This window comes from Nannospalax galili, unplaced genomic scaffold (genome assembly GCF_000622305.1).
Source record: "Nannospalax galili isolate Female #2095 unplaced genomic scaffold, S.galili_v1.0 scaffold172, whole genome shotgun sequence".
Classification (NCBI taxonomy): domain Eukaryota; kingdom Metazoa; phylum Chordata; class Mammalia; order Rodentia; family Spalacidae; genus Nannospalax; species Nannospalax galili.
In genome coordinates this window covers 1,126,252-1,144,585 of record NW_008331824.1, presented here as the reverse complement: position 1 = coordinate 1,144,585, position 18,334 = coordinate 1,126,252, and the positions used below count along the sequence as shown (strand labels likewise).

The 18,334-nt window shown below is 45.7% G+C and overlaps 1 protein-coding gene across 3 annotated transcripts in view; it reads left to right on the top strand.

Moving 5' to 3' along the window:
* Xylt1 (xylosyltransferase 1) overlaps positions 1–18,334 on the top strand; it is a 334,424-nt gene that overhangs the window by 91,074 nt on the left and 225,016 nt on the right. For 2 of the 3 annotated variants that reach the window (XM_029560542.1, XM_008826932.2), the window contains exon 2: positions 10,997–11,035. The exons of the other annotated variant lie outside the window; for it this stretch is intronic. In XM_029560542.1, the coding sequence (XP_029416402.1) occupies positions 10,997–11,035 (39 nt within the window). The remainder of the gene's footprint in view (positions 1–10,996; positions 11,036–18,334) is intronic. 3 annotated transcript variants of the gene reach the window in all.

The window sequence follows — 18,334 nt, the reverse complement described above, 5'->3', positions numbered from 1 at the left end:
TGAGTTGGGTACACCTGTGTGTGTGTGTGTGTGTGTGTGTGTGGTCTAGACAGTATCAGCCTCAGATGTTGTTCCTCAGAAGCTACTCACCTTATTTTTTAAATTTTATTTATTATTTTTATTTTATGTGTATGAGTGCATTGCCTGCATATATGTAAATGTACCCATGTCATGCAGTCCCTGCAGAGGTCAGAAGAGGGCATCAAATCCCCTGGAACTGGAGTTGCAGATGGTTGTTACCTGCCATGTGGGTGCTGGGACTCAAACCTGGGTCCTCTGCAAGAGCAGCCAGTGCTCTTAAGTGCTGAGCCATCATGCCAGCCCACATCACCTTATTTTTTGAAATAGGGTCTCTCATTGGGACCTGGGACTCATTGTTTTTAGGCTAGGCTGGCTATTCAGCCCCAAGGATCCTCCTGTCCCTACCTCCCCAGTGCTGGGATTACAAGCATGTGCTACCACACCCAGCTTTTTACATACATGGGTCTGGGGATTGAACTTGGGTTCTTATGCTTATGTGTTAACTAGGTTGCTAACTAGCTCCCTCCGGGCCCTAGTATTATCAATAACTGTAGCAACTGTTAACGTTAATGCCCACTGCAAGGAAATGGGGAGAGCTGGTACTAGGAACATCTGATCCAATCCCCTGGCCTTTACGGAGTCCCAGTAGGAGTTGTTCATTGAACGGTGAACAGCACCTTAGTGATTTCCCTTCAACATGTGGTTGAACCACTGAGAACCCTTGTCCAAAGTAGTCCCTAAGTGCATCCATGGGTGCTGGGGTCTGTGGTTCAAGTCCCAGCTCTGACATTGTATCAGTTAATTTTCTACCTCTGGGACCAAAACCTGAGAGAACAAGTTAACGGAGGGAAGTTTTATTTTGGCTCATGGTTTCCGAGTGCTGCATCCACAGTCCTTGACTCTGTTCATTCTGGGCCTGTGGCAAGGCAGGGCATCATGGTAGTGGGAGCATGTGGAAATGAAGGCTGTTCACCTCATGGTGGGCAGGAAGCAGAGAGACAGAGATAAACACCGAGAGACAAGAAACATCTGCAAGGATTTACTCTCCCACCCCCATGACTACTTCCTCTAGCTCTGTTCTACCCCCTAACATTTCCACAGCTTCCATAAAGTAGGTCATTAATTGGTGCGGGGAGGGGGTTGCTTTAGCACTTGAGGCTTTTGTTGAGGCATTTCATAACCAAACCATGACAGGCACCTATTAATGAGTGATGTTAAGCAAGTTACCTCTCTGTTGAGCAAATTACCTCTCTGATCCTCAGTTTCACCATTTGTGAAATGGGGTTATTAATGTCTATTTCCTAGACATGAACTTTCAGTGACCTACTTAGCATAATTGCCTTGCATTTGGGAGGAGCCCAAACTTAGCTAACGTTCGGATTATTGTTAGTGGTGGCCTGAGCCCTTAGGCAAGTTTCCTGGATATAGGAGTGGGTCAAGATGTTGGCAGTGTCCAAAACACAACGACTCAGATAGTAGTCTTTTTGTCCTGCAGGGATACATAGCCACTGTTGCTAAATCTCTTTTGAAAGGAAAGTGAAAAATTAGGATTTGCATGTGACATGTCTTAGATCCAAAACATTAGCAATGGGGGCTGGCAGATGTCTTAGTAGGTGAAGCTGTTTGCTGCCAAGCCTGAGGACCTGAGTTCAATCCCTAGGACCCACTTGGTAGAAGGAGAAAACCAGTTCCTGTGAGTTGTCTTCCGACCTCCACATATGTGCTGTGGCCCCACACATACATAGACATATTTTAAAATAAATGAATAGATAAATAAATGTTAAAAGTTAGTTTTAAAACATTATTCAAACACTTCTTCAATGCTGCTGACCAAAATTCAAATCAGCTTGAAACCCCCACTGTCCACCCATTGACCACCTGTTTTAACATTTCCTCCAGTGTTTGGGGCTCTAAATAAGTGTTCAGGTAGGTGTATTCAGAACCTTGTAGTTCTGAGAATTGTAATTTTATGTACTTACTCTGTGTGTGTGTGTGTGTGTGTGTGTGTGTGTGTGTGTGTATAAAAAACGTCTAGTGACTTTCAATTGTTCTCTACCTTACTTCATTTATTTATTTTTATTCAGTGTGTGTGGTTGATGTACACATATATGCATGTGTGCCATCACTCATGTGGGTATGTGTGGAGGCCAGAGGTTTACATTGGTATGTCTTCCTCAATTGTCTTTTCACCTTATTTTTTTTAGATAGGGTCTCCTGGACCTCAGGCACATCATTTCTGCCACACTGCCTGGTCAGCCACTCCTAGGATCTGCCTATCCCTTCCTCAGTGCCCCCAGTGGTGGGGTTACCTATGTGTACTGCCATGTTCTGCTTTGATGTGGGGTCTTTGTGATTGCACAGTAGCCACTTTACCCAGCTTTCCACATTACTTTCCCATATTACTTTTTGAGACAAGGTCTCTTGTTGAACCTGGAACTCACAGATTCGGCTAAACTTTCTGGCCAGACAGCTCCAGGGATCCTCCTGTCTCTGCCTCTCTTGTGTTGGTATTCTAGGCACATCCACACACCAAGGTGTGGGAGTCGTGGTTTCTGATATTGCCCAAGGCTGTGACTGGTGGACTCCCAGCCTCAAAGGCTTGCATTTCACCCTGTGGCTCCATGGCTCATTGGAGGGCTTTGGAGAGAAAATTATGGAGGAAATGTAGACATGGAGGAGACCTGTACAGGCTTAAAGCTTTCAATGTAAAGGAAAGATGACAAGAGGCTGATAAATATACTAGTAGAAATAGCCTGGATGTGTCTGTCTAAAGCAGTGGGAAGCTCTGACCCTCCCCGTTGGGCTTCTTTTCTCCCCCTGAGCCCTATTTGAAGGTGAGTTATCACTTTTGAGAAAGGTGTGTGCTGTGATTCCAACCCACAGTCAGACCTAATGCAGCCTTTCTGAGGCGAGGAGGAGAGCTTTATCGGCCTGGGCCTGGCATCCCTCCCTCACTGCCCAGCACTGCTTGTCATTCTTCATGCCCTGCTTCCCTCTCAGTGAGAGAAGCCACTGGGAAATCCTACCAGGACATGATCACTTCAGTGCAACCTGGAAAAAGATGTGAGAAGGAGTCCGATGTCCCTAGGGAGGAAACTTTGAAAAGAAGAAGGCAGTGAGCAGATTCCTGGGGCAGGAGAGATGCCTTTACCTTATAAGAAGAAAGGAACGCGTGGCAACGTTGTAGAGATTTCTCTGGGACACAGAGCAGGAGCAGAGCACAGACTCCCTGGGCGTCTCAGGAATGCAGTAGATACTTATTAGATCTGCCTTGCATGGATGAGTTCAGTCTTGTATCCCCTCACCCCAAAGGCAGAGGTCTTCAGGATCACTCTACAAGAGAATGGCTTCAGGGCATGCAATAAAAATACAGATTCTTTGGACCCTTGCCTAGAGAACCAATTTAGTAAGTCCATACTTTGGGAAACACTGAGGTGTTGGTTAATGGACTGGTTTCTGGCCCTGTGGAAACCAACTCGCTGATCCCAGCTCCCTCCCTTCTGAGCCTTGTGTTTTTAAGTAAATGATCCTCCAGGAGTAGCAGTTATGTGACCTATGAAACCAGGGGCAGGGTCCCTCTCCTGGCAGGGTTACAGCTAGTGCTTAGACTTGGCACAAAACAAGCATTCGAAATCAATTAACAGCATTTATGTATTTCCCTGCCATTGGCCTAGATAGCATTAGCCAGTGTCTACACTAACTTGCACTTCAGAGAAACTATGGCTTATTAGAGTTGTGTATGGGGGGGGTGATATGTCTTAAGTGTTCAATGGCCTGGGACAGTCAAACAAAGGGAAGATTATTTTGATCTGGAAACAAGTAGTACATATTTTAAATACTTGTTTTGATGGAATGTTCCTGAAAACTGATGACACAAGCAGTTTTCCATTCTGAAAGATTAGGAGACTATATATCTATGTCTGCCTGGGTCACTTTAGGTTTATACCTATTAAGCTGGGATAGTTATTAGGAATGTCCTCAAAATGTCCCAGATAGCAAGTTCTGTACACCATGTTCACAATAACGCCACTGGAGACAAGGTTCTATCATGTAAAAGACAGATGACACTCACAGAACCTGAGGAGTTCACCTGAGGTCATAGGTTGGCTAGCTGGTTGTCCTAGCCTGAGTGAGTCCACTCAATATTCCTTGTGGAAATCCTCACTCCAATAATTCCAAATGTGACTGTTCTTGGAGATAGGATCATTAAAGAGGGAATTAGTTGGGTTCTTGATGAAGTGTCCTTACACAAAGAAGAGGTTTGGACAGAGACACCAGGGAGTATGAGGCCCCATGAGGATGCAGCAAGATGGGCCATCAAGGTAAGCCAAGAGAGGAAACCTTGAAAGACACCCAATAGACAACATGACCTTGGGCTTTAGACCCTGGAACTGAGAAAACAAATGTCTTGTTTAAACTGCCCAATCTCCGTGTGGCTTTGTCAATCCAAGCAAACTAACACAGTGGTTATGCATAATTTGAACCCAGGGTCACCCCCAACCTGCCCTCTCTTCCACTGAGCACCCTTTGCCCTGAGCCAACCTCTGGCTCTTGCCGTTATAATTCCTTTGAATGCATTTTGATGTGGATGTGAAATGTCCTCATACGTAGGCTTGTGTGTTGGGAAATTTGATTCCCAGCTGCTGGCTCTGTTTGGGGAGGCTGGAGAACTTTCAGAAGTGGGGTTTGGCTGGAGGAAGTGGATCTGAGAGTTGCAGTCCGCCCCAGTAATCTACTCTCAGAGCTCTAGTTCTTGGTCCATGGAGAAGTAAGGCATCCCAGCCACAGCTGCTGCTGCCTTAAAGGCTGCCATGCCACGCCCACCATGATGGTTTCCCCTCTCAGTCATCACCACAGCAAATCCTTCCTCTCTTAATTACTTCTGTCAGGTGCTATCACAGCAGTGAGAAAAGTCATACTGAGGGTCTCTCAGTTTCAAATGCAGCTTCCACCCTGTGATCTCTGGCACGCCCTCTCCTGGAGTGTTGGGTATTGGAGATGAGTCTTTACCTGTCTATGTCCCCTAATCTCAAGAAAAACTTACTGCATTTCCCCAGGTGCCTGTAGTGGATGACAGCTGAATTAAAGCATTTTTTTTTTTTTTTTTTTTGAGACAAGGTCTCATGTATCCCAGGTCAGCCTGAAACTCATTATGTATCAGAGGATGACTGTGAACTTTTGATTCTCCTGCCTCTACTCCCCCGTGCTGGACTTACAGGCATGAGCTGCCATGCTGGTGCTGATGTGGAACTAGGGCTCTGTTCATTCCAGGCAAGCTACAATCCCAGCTAAGTCACTTTAAGATGGTAGAAGTCTCCCAGTTCTGTCCCTAGTCATAGGATTCACAGAAAGGACACTGAGCCAGCCCTTGGACACATCTCATGAGAGTGTCTGGGACACAGGGTATACTGTAGGGGCCCATTGATTTCATGGACCTGTGAAGAAGGCCTGAGTCATTGTCACCTCCAACCCCAAAACTATTGCCTAACACCCAAGAACAACAGCTTGTGATGTCATCAAAGCAAAAACTGAAAGCCGGAAATACCCGATGCATACATGGGGTTAAAAAGAGCACCTCCCTCTGTCTGTCTCTTTACTGAAGCTTAATTACTTATTAGAAGTCAACCTTTGGTCTATATGGGCTAGAAAATATTTGAGCCCAGCTTCCTGGTTTTATAAACAAGACTGGTGGTAGACAGGTGATTTCCATTTCTCTGAGATTTATAATCAGACTAGCCTCTGACTGAACAGTGAGCTTTGAGAATACAATTGTACACAGTCTCTCTCAACTCACGTCTGGCTCCGTGTAGTGCCCAGCAGGCACAGTGCTGGCTACTGAGCTGGAACTCAGAAGGCTTGGGTGGACTGAGCTGGCTGGTTTTACAGGTTCCCCCTGAGGCAGAGACTGACTTTCATTTTCAGTCATGACACGTGTGCTAATTTCTTTCAACCATGTCTCTAAGCTTAGAAAAACAGATATGTATACACATATACACACACACACACACTTTTAAAAATTCTGGTGTTTGTTAAGACAGTTACCTTTAACTGCTGCATAGACGTGAGTCAAAATACAAGATGGTTTTGTGGAAACTGAGCCCTGCTTTCTAAGAGAGGTGCTGTGGAGAGGGGATTGTGCAAGGCTCAGCCCTTCCCTGGGCCACCCTAGGCAGGTTAGCTCTCTGGCTATCAGCTTCTCCATATCTATCAGGGGGATAATAATTGTAGCCTCCTCCTGGGGTTGTTCCAGGGGAAGTGAAATTATAGATGCATAGAAGGCAAGCCTAGGGCCTGGAATATGGTGAGATTTTTTAAAAATTTATTTATTATTTTTATTTTATGCGTATGAGTGTATTGTCTGCATGTATGTAAGTGCACCTGAGGAGGTCAGAAGAGAGCATCAGATCCCCTGGAACCGGAGTTTCAGAAGGTTGTTAGCCACCGTGGGGATGCTGGGAGCCAAACCTAGGTCCTCTGCAAGAGGAGCCAGTTCCCTTAACCACTGAGCAATCTCTCCAGCCCCAAATATGGTAAGATTTTTTTTAACAAGTGCTAATTGTTAATATACATGAGCATTTCCTCAGACAGAAATCTGAAGTGCTCTGAAATCAGATACTTGTTGAGCCTTAGGTCAATTCTCATAACAGTTGCAAATGCTCAAAAATCCACAAAACTCCATCTGAACCACTTCTGGTCCCAAGCACTTTGAATAAGAAAGAGATGCTCAGACTAAACTCTTGATTAGCTGAATGATCACAGGTTTAAGTTAGGAATGAAGCAGAGGAGGGATGAAAGCTGTGTGTTCCCGGGGCAAGGGGTCTCTCAGAGGTCATCTCCTTTAATGTGTAATGGCTTCTCAGTAGCTAATTCCAGAGATGTCTGCATTCAGCAGAGAGGCTGACGGTGAACTCAGCGGTAGTGCAAGATCTTCACAGCAAAGTGTAATCTTGTTTGTTGTCATAGTGCAGCTAGCACAAAGTCTGGCCTTGATAAGTAGTAGCTATTCATTAGAGTTATTTTAGAGGTTTGGAAAATGTATTTGTATACTTAGCAAAAGAAAGTCCCAATGTTGTGAGGGTATCTGACAAAACTTTTTAGTTCTCTTAAGGTCAGTGTGTAGAAAATGTATGTTAGTTATGACTACAGTAATGCTCTGTAACAAATTACCCCAAACTGAATGTATGAAAACAGTAAGCATGTACTTTTCTCTGTGCTGTCTATTGGCTTGGGGTTGGCTGATCTAAGCTGCAGGTTGGTTCCAGGTCTCTCTGAGTGGTGCTCACCCTCCTTGGACCATTTGGCCACCTAGGTCATACTCTGGAGATGACACAACCTGTTCATCCTGTTCAAGCACATCCATGCTCCTGTTTTTGTCACATTCTGCTAAGGTCCAGGTAGACAAAGCACATCAAGTGGCCAAGGACAAGTTGTAGGGGTGGGGAAGCCTGCTGCTGGAAACTTCAGTCATATGACCAGAGGGTGTGGCTCCAGGGCTGGTAAAGAACAAGGGTCACTAATTTATGGTCCTCAGTTCCCCATTTAGCTTCCCCAATTTGGTCCTGCAGTCGGTGGCCCAGAAAGGCTTTCCTCAGATGGGGAGCGTCTGTGGTTCTGCATCCCATTACGAATCCAGGAGCACTGCACTGGAGCGGGCTGGCACGTTGCAAATTCCCCTTTGGTCTCCGAAGGCTTCTCTCTGACAGACAAGAATTTACTCTACTGTAAACCAAAGAGTCCCGATTTAGACAGACAGGATGGATTAGGCAGACGGCATCATTGACCCAGTTCCACTTCGTTAGCCTTTCCAATTAAGGAGGATGTTTGCTGCCAGTGAGACCTCACAGATATGTAGTCATACCTTGAATCCTCTGGACTGAGCCCATTTAGGGAGAGTCTCACATTTCCAGTGTGCACCCAGGGAAGAGAAGGAAATGTGGTTGGCAAGAGAACCCTGAGTGTTAAAGACACAACCCCTTGTGTAAGTACTTTATCCTCTTCCTGGCCAGTTAATTAAGATGCTAAATAAAGACCCTTTGTGCTCCCTCTCTCAGAAGCTTAGACCCCTGACCATGTGCCACAGGGTCTGTGATCTTCAAATACCAGATAAAGAGTAGATGCTTTGCTGTATCCAGGGACCAGGCAGGCCCTTGGAATCATCCACACGATTGGCGGGGATTTTCTGTGGCTTTCCAAGGTCTTTCCCAGTAAAGTTGTTCTTAGGGGTTCAGGATAGCATTCCCCACTTCTTCCCCATTGTAGGATTCTGGGCAATGAAGCATAAGCACCACACAATAGCCAAATGGGCTGTGAAGCACAGCTTAATTAATCTGGGCACATATCCAATACCCAGGGCAGCACTTGCTAGAATTTGGCTTTGGAGAAGGAGGCTAATTTTGAGGCTGAACTACAGCATCTTAGGTTCTAACTCTAATCTAAATAAGTCTGAATGGACAGGCAGATAGAACAGACAAAACAGGTACAGGCTGGCAGTGACATGAAGATGAGGGGCTGCCTGGTCTCACCCTTGGGCTGCACAGGGGTTGATGCCCACTGCCAGCCACAGATGGGGAGGATGAACTTGCTTCTTGAAGACTAAACTAAGTCCTAACCCTCTGTGGTTATTTAACAGGGAGCAAAGGAGTGAAGGCTCACTCTCCTGCCTCATACACCATTTATCATACAAATAATATGTGCTGGCTAGAGGGGGCTTTGTGAAGGATGCGTAAAGTAGTGAGACTGCTCCCCGCAAAGAGTGGCTTAGTAAATGCTGAGGTGTCATGAATCAAAGCTGAACCATACCTTTGGCAAAGAGCTAGGAAGGTCTGCAAGAGAAAGGCCTGAATTGTTTCTCTTAGTCTCTTCAAATGTTCTTGACAGTCAGCTTTGCAATGTGCTAGGGTGTAGGAAAAGCTTCCCTCAAAGATGTCCTGGGTGTGAGAGCTGATCTGGGCTTGGGTTGTGTGAAAACGTGAGTGTGGTGTTTCCCTGGCAACATCCCTGGAGCTGTACCCGGGCAGTGCTGGAACTTGGACTCAAAACTGAAATGGGGAGTGGGTGTGGAGAAGAATTCTTCACCTTGAAGGAAAGTCCGGAGCTTAGAATGTGCCTGAGATCACATTTGACTGTGTCACGGTAAAGATACTGCAGAACAGGGTCAAAAGACAAGTAGGACCCAGCCTGTGGTGCATACCTGTAACCCCAGCACTCTGGAGGCCCAAGCGGGAGGATCCCTGCACGTTCGAGGCCAGCCTGGCTACACAGTCAATACCTCCCTCAGAAATAGTGTAAAATTTTTAAAGGAAGCAAGTGGAATGAGGCCTGGTGATACAGTCCCGTGATCGCAGCTATTCAGGAAGCTGAAGCAAGAAGACTTCCCTTTCAAGGCCCATCTTGGTGACAGTGAACTTCAGGGCAGCATGAGCAACTTAGTGAGACCCCATCTCAAAACACAAAGCAAAAAGCAGGGGTGAAGATGGTAGCCTAGCATGAGGCCCGATGTTCAATCCTCAGTTACACACACACACACACACACACACACACACACACACACGAGAGAGAGAGAGAGAGAGAGACAGACAGAGAGACAGAGAGACAGAGACAGAGACAGAGACAAAGAGAAACTCACAAACAGAAAGTAAGTGACAGCTCTTCCCCAGCTGGAGTTTAGAATGTTCCAGCTTCTCTTCACTTTCTCTTTGTTCCTAGTACCTGAAGGTAGGTTGGTACTAATTTGCATGGCTCCCTAGAAGCCTGTGTGGGAAAATCTGCTGTGACAGAGCCAAGCTTCAAAGTGCCCCCCAAACCCTTAAAATCAGTCATTCTCTATAAAGAGCCAGCTAAAGTTGTTTTCCCAGAATTATGAACACATATGATGGTTAAGTTCGGAGCAGACATGGCACAGACAAAAATAGCCTTTATGTACTGGGTTTCCTGTTTTCCTTGGAAACTGCTGGGGGGAGGCCATCACCGTCTTCCATTAGTGCCTTCCTTCTTCTTCTGTCCCCACCCTGTCCTTCCAAGTCAGGAATCCTGCTTAATGACCCGAGACTACCACCCAGCATTCCCAGTCAATTGGCTTTTGTCAAGAGTGAATGAATGGGATGTTTCTCTGGCCTTCTCCAGCCTGAAAAGATCTTCCCTGCCGGGTGGAATCTGCTACTCAAACCGGGAATTTGGCTCCTTTTCTGTCACCTCATTTCCTCACTCATTCTTTGCAAGATTAGACACAACCTTACAGCCTTGCTTCTAATCAGACTTTGTATTTATTTCTAATCCTTTTATGGGCCCAACTCTCTTTCAAATGGAGGAAATAAATACACTGGAGATATTTTGCAATGGTGCTTTTTTTTCTTTCATGTGTGTTTTTCTGCATATGTGTAAGTGTGTGAATTCATGTTTATGTGGATACATGTATGTATGGCTTGTATAGATATATGGAGACCAGAGGTAATCTCAGGAGACATTCCTCAGGAGCCATCCATGTTATTTCTTCACACAAGTGTTTCTCACTGGCTTGGAGCTTACCAGTAGTCTAGGTTGACTGGCCAATGAGCCCTGAGGACCTCCTGTTCCTGCCTCCTCAGCACTGTGCTGGAATTACAAGCACAGGCCACCACAGCTGGCTTCTTTGGTGGGTGCTAGGGATTGAACTTGGGGCTTCATGCTTGTGTGGCCAGCACTTTGCGGACCGAGCAGTCTCCCCAACCTTCCTTCTTCTGGCTCCTCATTGTTTTGCACGATCTCTTCAGGGACAAACTCAAGCCTCCTTTATCACTTGGGTTTGGGAAGGAGTACCAGGGATGAAGAGGGGCTGGATTGGCTGAGCTGTTCTGGCATCCTTAGATAACAGGAAAGGGCAGAGTCAGGCTGTCCCCACCCAAATAGGAAACTCAAGCTCAGTTTGAAAGCAAAGCTTAGGTAGGAAATTGACTCCCCCATCCCACCACTACCTGTACTTTCTCCTCTCTCCCCACAGGATCCATATCCAAGTCCTCTGATCACCTTGGAGACCCAGGTGAGTGCTTCCCATGATGGTTGTCACTTATCTGTCTTGATGCTCTTGGACCATCCCTCAGGGGTATCTGTCCATCTTCTGGGCCCCACACCTCAGAAGGGCTAGACAGGTATGCCATGCTGTCCTCGTATGCCATTCGAGTATGTGGTGTGCTCATACACATGTACCTACACTGACTGATTGTGCAGCATACATGTATATAATTGTGTATACACATACACAGGCAGGTCTCTGAATGTACCTCCTACCTAGTAATCCCAAGGAAGTGATTAGAGAGAGAGAGAGAGAGAGAGAGAGAGAGAGAGAACAGAGGAGTTGCAGAGTCGGAGATGATGTGTACTGCTTTGTTGAGTTCAAAGACTGCTCCTTGGCACTTGGAGCATAGATGCTACTGGAAATTTAGGGGACTCCTTCAAGAGTCTCCATATGTGCCTGAGAAAATTGGACTTTGGGATTCTTAGTCTTATTAATGAAAGAATATAAGAATAGATGCAAATGGAGGCTGAAGGACAATTTAATTAGAGCTTAACAGAAAAACCCCAGGCCCCAGCAAGCTGTAAATCTTGGCAGCTGCCTGGAAGAGGAGAGACAGAAAGAGAAAAAGGCATGCCATCTGAGTTAAGCCAGCAGAGAGGTCAGCCACATGGAGGACAGGCAGCCCTATGGCAGTAAGGGGGCTTTAGAGAGAAAATGAGAAGCCCAAAGCACCCAGGAAACCGTACTTAGGCTTTGGCTAACATCCAAAAGAGAAGAAGAGAAGAAAAGAGAAAATTGCTTGACTCAGAAAAGCAGACAAACCTAGCCAAGCATCGTGGTGGCTTGTAGGGACTGCGCTAGGGGGCTGGAATTCTGGGAAGGAAAAGTAGATTATCTCATTAAAGGGCTAATTATTCCTTCTGTCTCTTTAGCTTGGCTTAAGGTCCATAGCCTTCTGGAAGGGTGGCCAGGTGACTGACAGACTCAGCTGGATTAACTCTGGGGAGGAGAGTTGTCTTGTCGCCACTCAAAGACAGATTCCATTTTTTTGGTGAGGAAGCCACACCTTTCCCTTCCCCATAATGGGCCTCCAATGCTCTGTAACAGTAGAATCCAGCTGCCAGGGCAGGAAGTTGCATTGTTCTGTATGCTTGCTTACTGGAACATTCTAAGTAATCCAGTTGGCAATGGTGTTTCTGTATGGGACAGGTGATTCGTGGGCCTAGAGATAGAAAATATGGCCTGGCCCTGATGTCTTCTTCTCTTTGCTTTCCTGTGGATGCATACCTCAGAGCCTGTTAGACCCAGGCGGAATATAGTTCTGTGCCTTCCACCCTTACAGTGCTGCTGCAACTGTTTAACCTCTAAGCCACTCTTCTATCTGGAATGTTGCTGCCATGTTGGTGCCACCTGGCAGGGTCGTAGTGAGAATCATGGGAAATGACGTCCAGAAAGCCAGAGATGTGCACAGTGCTTGTATGAGCTTTTCAAACCACAGGACTATAGGTTCCCTACTGTATTCAAAGGGGATGTGTCTCTGGATTGATCATCTCCTTAGCTCTGTGGGTTGGTCAGACAGCAAAGAGAGAAGGAAGACAGGCTGGAACCCCTGCAGAGCCCCAGAGTGAGCTCTTTCCAGATATCAGGCACTGTCAAACCTATTGAACATCTCACGGACGAATAATGGCTCCTTGGCAGACTTCTACAGCAAGCTGGCAAATGCCACCTGCCTTCCTCTTCTGTCTCTCCCCGCCCTGGGTCCTTGCCTGTCATCAGCATCTCTGCTTGAGTGTCCCCAAGGGGAATGAGGAAGATCACAAATCCACCTTGCTTCAGGGTGGTCACACTATTAGGAAGCCCAGAAGCTGTGGGGGAAATGCATCCTCAGGGTTTCCATGATTTGCCTGTCCTCTTGTATGGCTGCTCCAAGGAGGACCAGGCCCCAGGGATGGCAGAACAGAATAGCAGGTGCAGCTCCAGGAGAAGCGTCCCAGGTCCTCTTTTCTGCTTCTGCTTATTTTCCCATGCTTTGCACACCCTGATAGCCTTTGTCTTTGTGTGTGAATTTCACCTGTTCCCTTAAGTCATCTAACAGTACATGTTTTTCTTAACTGAAGTCATTAGACTTTAAGAACCAGAGTAAGCCACAGCGTCTCAATCTGAGATGATTTTGACATTTAGGGTTATCTCATCTGGTTATAGGGTGTGGCTTTATCCCTAAAGATGGAGATGGGGTTCAGTGTCTTGCAGTGCATCATCCAGCCTGCTTGATGAGCTTCAGTCCAGTGAGAGACCTTTTATCCAAACAAACAACAACCACCCAAGTGGACAGCACCCCAAACTCAATACCTAAGGTTGGCCCGTTTCCCACAATGGAAAAGAATGATCCAGCCCAAAGTGCTGCTAGGGTCAACATTGAAAAACATTGTCTCATCCTTCTGTTGGTGAAATCACAAGTTTGAAGTAGTATGTATGTGTGTGTTTATATATGTGTGTATATATCCATGTTTATATGCACACATGCGCATCTGTATACGTATATTTACACAGCATTAAAATCAATTCTAAACTATGAAAATAAAATTAAAGTGCTCTGTTGGGTGCCCTCCAAAATCATTCATGTGAATTCCCAGATAATCTGTGTACCACTTTGGGAAGCGTGTCTGTTTTCCTGTCCACCCAGTTGATTGTGAGAGAGTGAATGCCCAGATGTCCAGGCTGGGTTGTGAAATGATGGCTCTTCTTTTCTTGCTTAACCTTCTCCAGAAGGCAATCTGTTAGGCTCTGGCAAGCTGTGGGCAAACAGTCCACGTTCAGAACACTGGAAGCCAAGTCTTACCTTCTCTGCCCTTCGCTCTAGACTCCAGTCAACACTTCAGAACCTCCATGGGAATGGGCAAGCAGGCATACTGTAGCTCTGAGTAGTAGATCATGAGGGTGTGGTTTCCCTGCATAATGAGGGCATGGCTCCCCTGCATAGTGATAGCTCTTGTTAAACTTCCATCTCTTGAATAAAGGGAAGTAAATCTCAATCACTGGTGGCATAAGGCTCACTCTGAGCATCTGTGCCACACTTATGGGGAAGTAGCTTGACTTGTTTCCAGCAACACATTAGTTTTATCTGGCTCATGGTCTTTGGTTGAGTGGGCTATAGCATATTGCCATCTTTCTGAGTTCTGACTTTTTGTGTTAGAGAGACATTGTGGGGGCCTGGAGAGATAACACAGTTGGTAACATGCTTGCCCCAGAACCCAAGTTAAAATAAATAGTAAGCTGGGCATTGTAGCATACTTGTAATCCAAGCACTGGGGGACAAAGACAGGAGAATTCCTGGGGCTCACTGGCCAGCTGGTAGAGCCTACTTGATAAGCTCCAGGCCAGTGACAGACCCTGTCTCAAAAAACCAAAGTGAATGATACCTGAGGAGCAACACCTGAGGTTGACCTCTGGTCTCTACTTACATTTACACAGTTGTGCAATCTCGTACATATGAAGAAGTGCACACACATGTAAACACACACACAGATGAGTCATCGGAATCCAAGTGAAGTACAGCTTTTTTGTATCTGACCCCAAGACCACGGTCAGATGTGACTTGCTGCTGTGCCTCATCCATCATAGGTGTACAATGGCATTCTGCCCAGCTGCCCTCTGTCCAGTAGGTCAGACAAGCAGAGCAGGGCAGGTTTTCTGGTGTAATGATGTCCCATATGCCTTGAGCAAGATGGCAGATGTGGCAGTCTTGGGAGAACTGACTCTGCAGAGGTGAGGTACCCATGAATTCTGAGACCTGGCTAGGTTCTGTTTCCACCCCCAGTCAACCCATCATGGTGGTACCACCTGCTGTGGCCTAGAGTCTGGGACTCCATGTGCATGTTGGACTTCACTGTGAGCCATGGTCTTGCATCACACATTGGCAGAGTGGTCTGCCCATAGCCCAGGCTGCATGGATTTCAGGCCACCCAGGCGCCCTCTACCCTCCTGCCCTCTATTCTCCCTAATATTAACTGCAGGGGTCCTTACCCCCTGGACTGCTTGATCTGTCCTTGCACGGCTGTGTGGAGTTGGGAGAGATGTATTGACTGGCTGCTGAGGATCCAATAATGTTCTCTGCCATCAACACGACACAGCAGAACTTCGAATCTGTTGGCATCAGCAGAACTCTCTGCTAGACGGCCAGATTAATAGCATGAGGGAGTGAGGGCGGTCCAAGTTCCTGGTGTCAGCTTTCTCTGTAGTATACTGCCCCTGTGGGTGTTCCAAGAAAGCCCCACTTGGCAGTGGTGACCACTGCTCTGATCTCCAGGCGGTGGTTACCTGGAAACTAGGTGACTTAGAAATGAAAGCATACAACAGCACAAATCTAAAAGGAGTTTGAATTTGTTTAATGGCACAGTGTTATATCATTATCCCCCACAGTTCCACTGGTGACTTGGGATGAGGAACAGAAAGATCCTGGGAATTATATAAGTAGTACAAGGTCATCTCGAAGGAACATAGCAGAGGTGGTGGGTGTCAGATTCAGGGTCATATGATGTCAGAATCTCTCTTTTCACCCTCTATTCTGTCGGGCCAGAAAATAAAGCGCCAGGATCAGTAGAAAGATTTGCTAATGCTTAAACAAAGCCAGAGGGACCAGATTTGGTATTTCCAGACCAAGGTGCCTAGATAGACAGAATGTTCTGCATAGATGCCCAGGATATGCTTAGAAATATAGGTAGGGCTGGGACAGATGGACAGATGGACAGATGGATGAATGGAAATGGATGGATGGATGGATAAGAGATAGATGACAGATAGATAGATAGATAGATAGATAGATAGATAGATAGATAGATAGATAGATAGATGATGGACAGATGACAGCAGACAGATAAGTAAATAGATGCATAGATAGATAGATACATAAGTAGACAGATACATAGATGATAACTAGATGTTTGCATGGATGGATAGATAGTCAGCCATACAGATAGGTAGAGGAAATGATTTGCACCATAGATGTACTTAGATATATAGGTAGAAGTGATGATGGATGGATGAATGGATAGATGAATGGATGTGGACAGACAGATGGATGGATGGATGGATGGATAAATATATGTATAGATAGATGAATGGATAGAGATATAGACAGGTGGATGGAAAGGTAGATGTATAGATAGATGAATAAATAAAAGATCAATAGATAGACAGATGAACACATAGACAGATAGATGATGAATTGCTTTGCACAAGGAGTTTTTTTGTCACTCAGGTTGCCACAAGGTTTGTAGGTACAGTGGCTTTCTCTACAGACTCCACAGAAAAATTCATTTTAGAACAACAACAAAATATTGACTATCTTCTTGCACATCAATAGTTTTGAATGCTTATTTGATTAATTTTCGTTGATCTTCAAGAGGGCGTATCATTTCTGAACCCACTTGCTATGGCCTCTTGTCATTTAATTTTGCCTTCCATGCACTCCCACTCCTATCCCCACAGTCTCTCTGTCAATTAGTTAGTGGTCTCTGCTCAAATATAGAGACACCTGGGGAGCTGTCCTGAAGGAGCTCCTTTGCAGAGTAAAGAACTGTCAGTCTGGGTATTTGTGAGGTTGGAGGGGAAGTGAATCTCATTTACATGGAAATCTCTGAGGACCTGGAGATCAAGGGCCACAGGAGGGAAGCGCCCCACTGCTTAGTTTTCAAAACTAACCAGGTACCTGAATTCCTTTGATCAGTTAAGTGGGAGCATGGGGGAGGGAATGACATTCACATTATTTAAAGATGTTGCTAGGGCCAAGAGGATTGCAGACAGCCCTTTTAGGAAGTGAGTAGTAGATGTTAAAGGGAATGAATGCTTTAAATTATATCTGTGTAAATCCCTTCATCTTGGCTTATTAGATAAATAGTTCTGGGGCCATGGGGAGACCAGGCCTCTTGTGAGATGCTAAGAATTCAACAGCAAACAGGGCACAAGGCTCCTGCTTGGAGCTTCGTCCTTGTTGGAAGAATCTAGTGGAAAATATGCACGCACGTGAATATGCCCTTAATAGGAAGTAGCCATAAGTGAGTGGAGATGAGCCATTCGTGCTTATAAAAGAGAGTAGGTGAATGGGAAGGATCTGCTCAGCAAAGCCTCTCTGGAGATAAGAGTCTTGTTTTGCTTTTTGAGACAGAAGACAGAATCTCATGTGGCCTTGAACTCTTAATCCTCCTGTCAGCAACCCCAGTGCTGGGATTGTGGGCATGCACCACCTTGCCCAATAGGAGGTATGTTTTGGGCTTGAAGCCTATACAGTGGAGTTAATCTAAAAACAGTCATAATCAGGCTCAAAAACCTTTGCATATTCTGTCTGGGTTCTTATAAAAATAATGCCAGTTTTCCTTAGAATCAATTAAACAATGGGCTCCTTCAAGTGCCTTTGTGTCATTATAATGTCAAGATGAATAAAGAATCAAGCCAGGGTGAAGAAAGACGAATGGGGTGGAAAAGAGAAGGGAATTGAATTCAGAGTCATTAGGGCACTGATCCCTGTGTTGTCCAGTGGGAGCGTTGTGAAAGGCCGCAAGAACATCGGGTCTCGATATCGCCCTCATATATGGGGCTCATGTCAGGAATCTGGCAGATGGCTGCCATTAGCTAATTAATGGTCTGATGCTCAGCTGAACTTGAACTTCAATATAAAAACCTGTAGTTCTCAACCTGGGTGATGTTACCTGACAGGGGACATTTGGCTATGATCTGAGACATGTCTAATTGTGACAACTTAGGGGGTATTGCTGGCATCGAGGAGATAGAGACTGAGGATGCTACTAACCGTCCTACAATGCACGGGGCAGCCTCCTACCCCAGGAGAGAATTATCTAGCCTCAGATATCACAGTATCAGGTTTAAGAAAGCAGTGGGTATGCTCATTTGGTCCCTGAACAAAAGTTTATTTCACAAAGACACTTTAGCCTCATAGCAGTGACTTCCCTGGTGTTCTTGTTTATGCTCGAAGGTCACCTGTTTTAGTTAAGGTCAACTTTTAGCAGCCTTCAGGTGTTAGCTATGCCACATTCATCATCCCCAGTGTCAGCACTGACCACAACCATGCATACAGGGGCCCCCAATACCCATGTGTGTGTGCTCAGTAGGCATGAAGGACGGATCTTGTTGGATAATTATAATTATGGGAAAAAACTCATCAAGAGAGATCATTTCTTATGAGATTTATGGCTTATTAATGTAGAGAATATTCAAAGCTACCAAAAAATTAGGGCTGGGAGTATAACTCAGTGGTAATGTTTTTGCCTAGTAGGTATGAGGCCCTGGGTTCCATCTACAGTGTGGCGA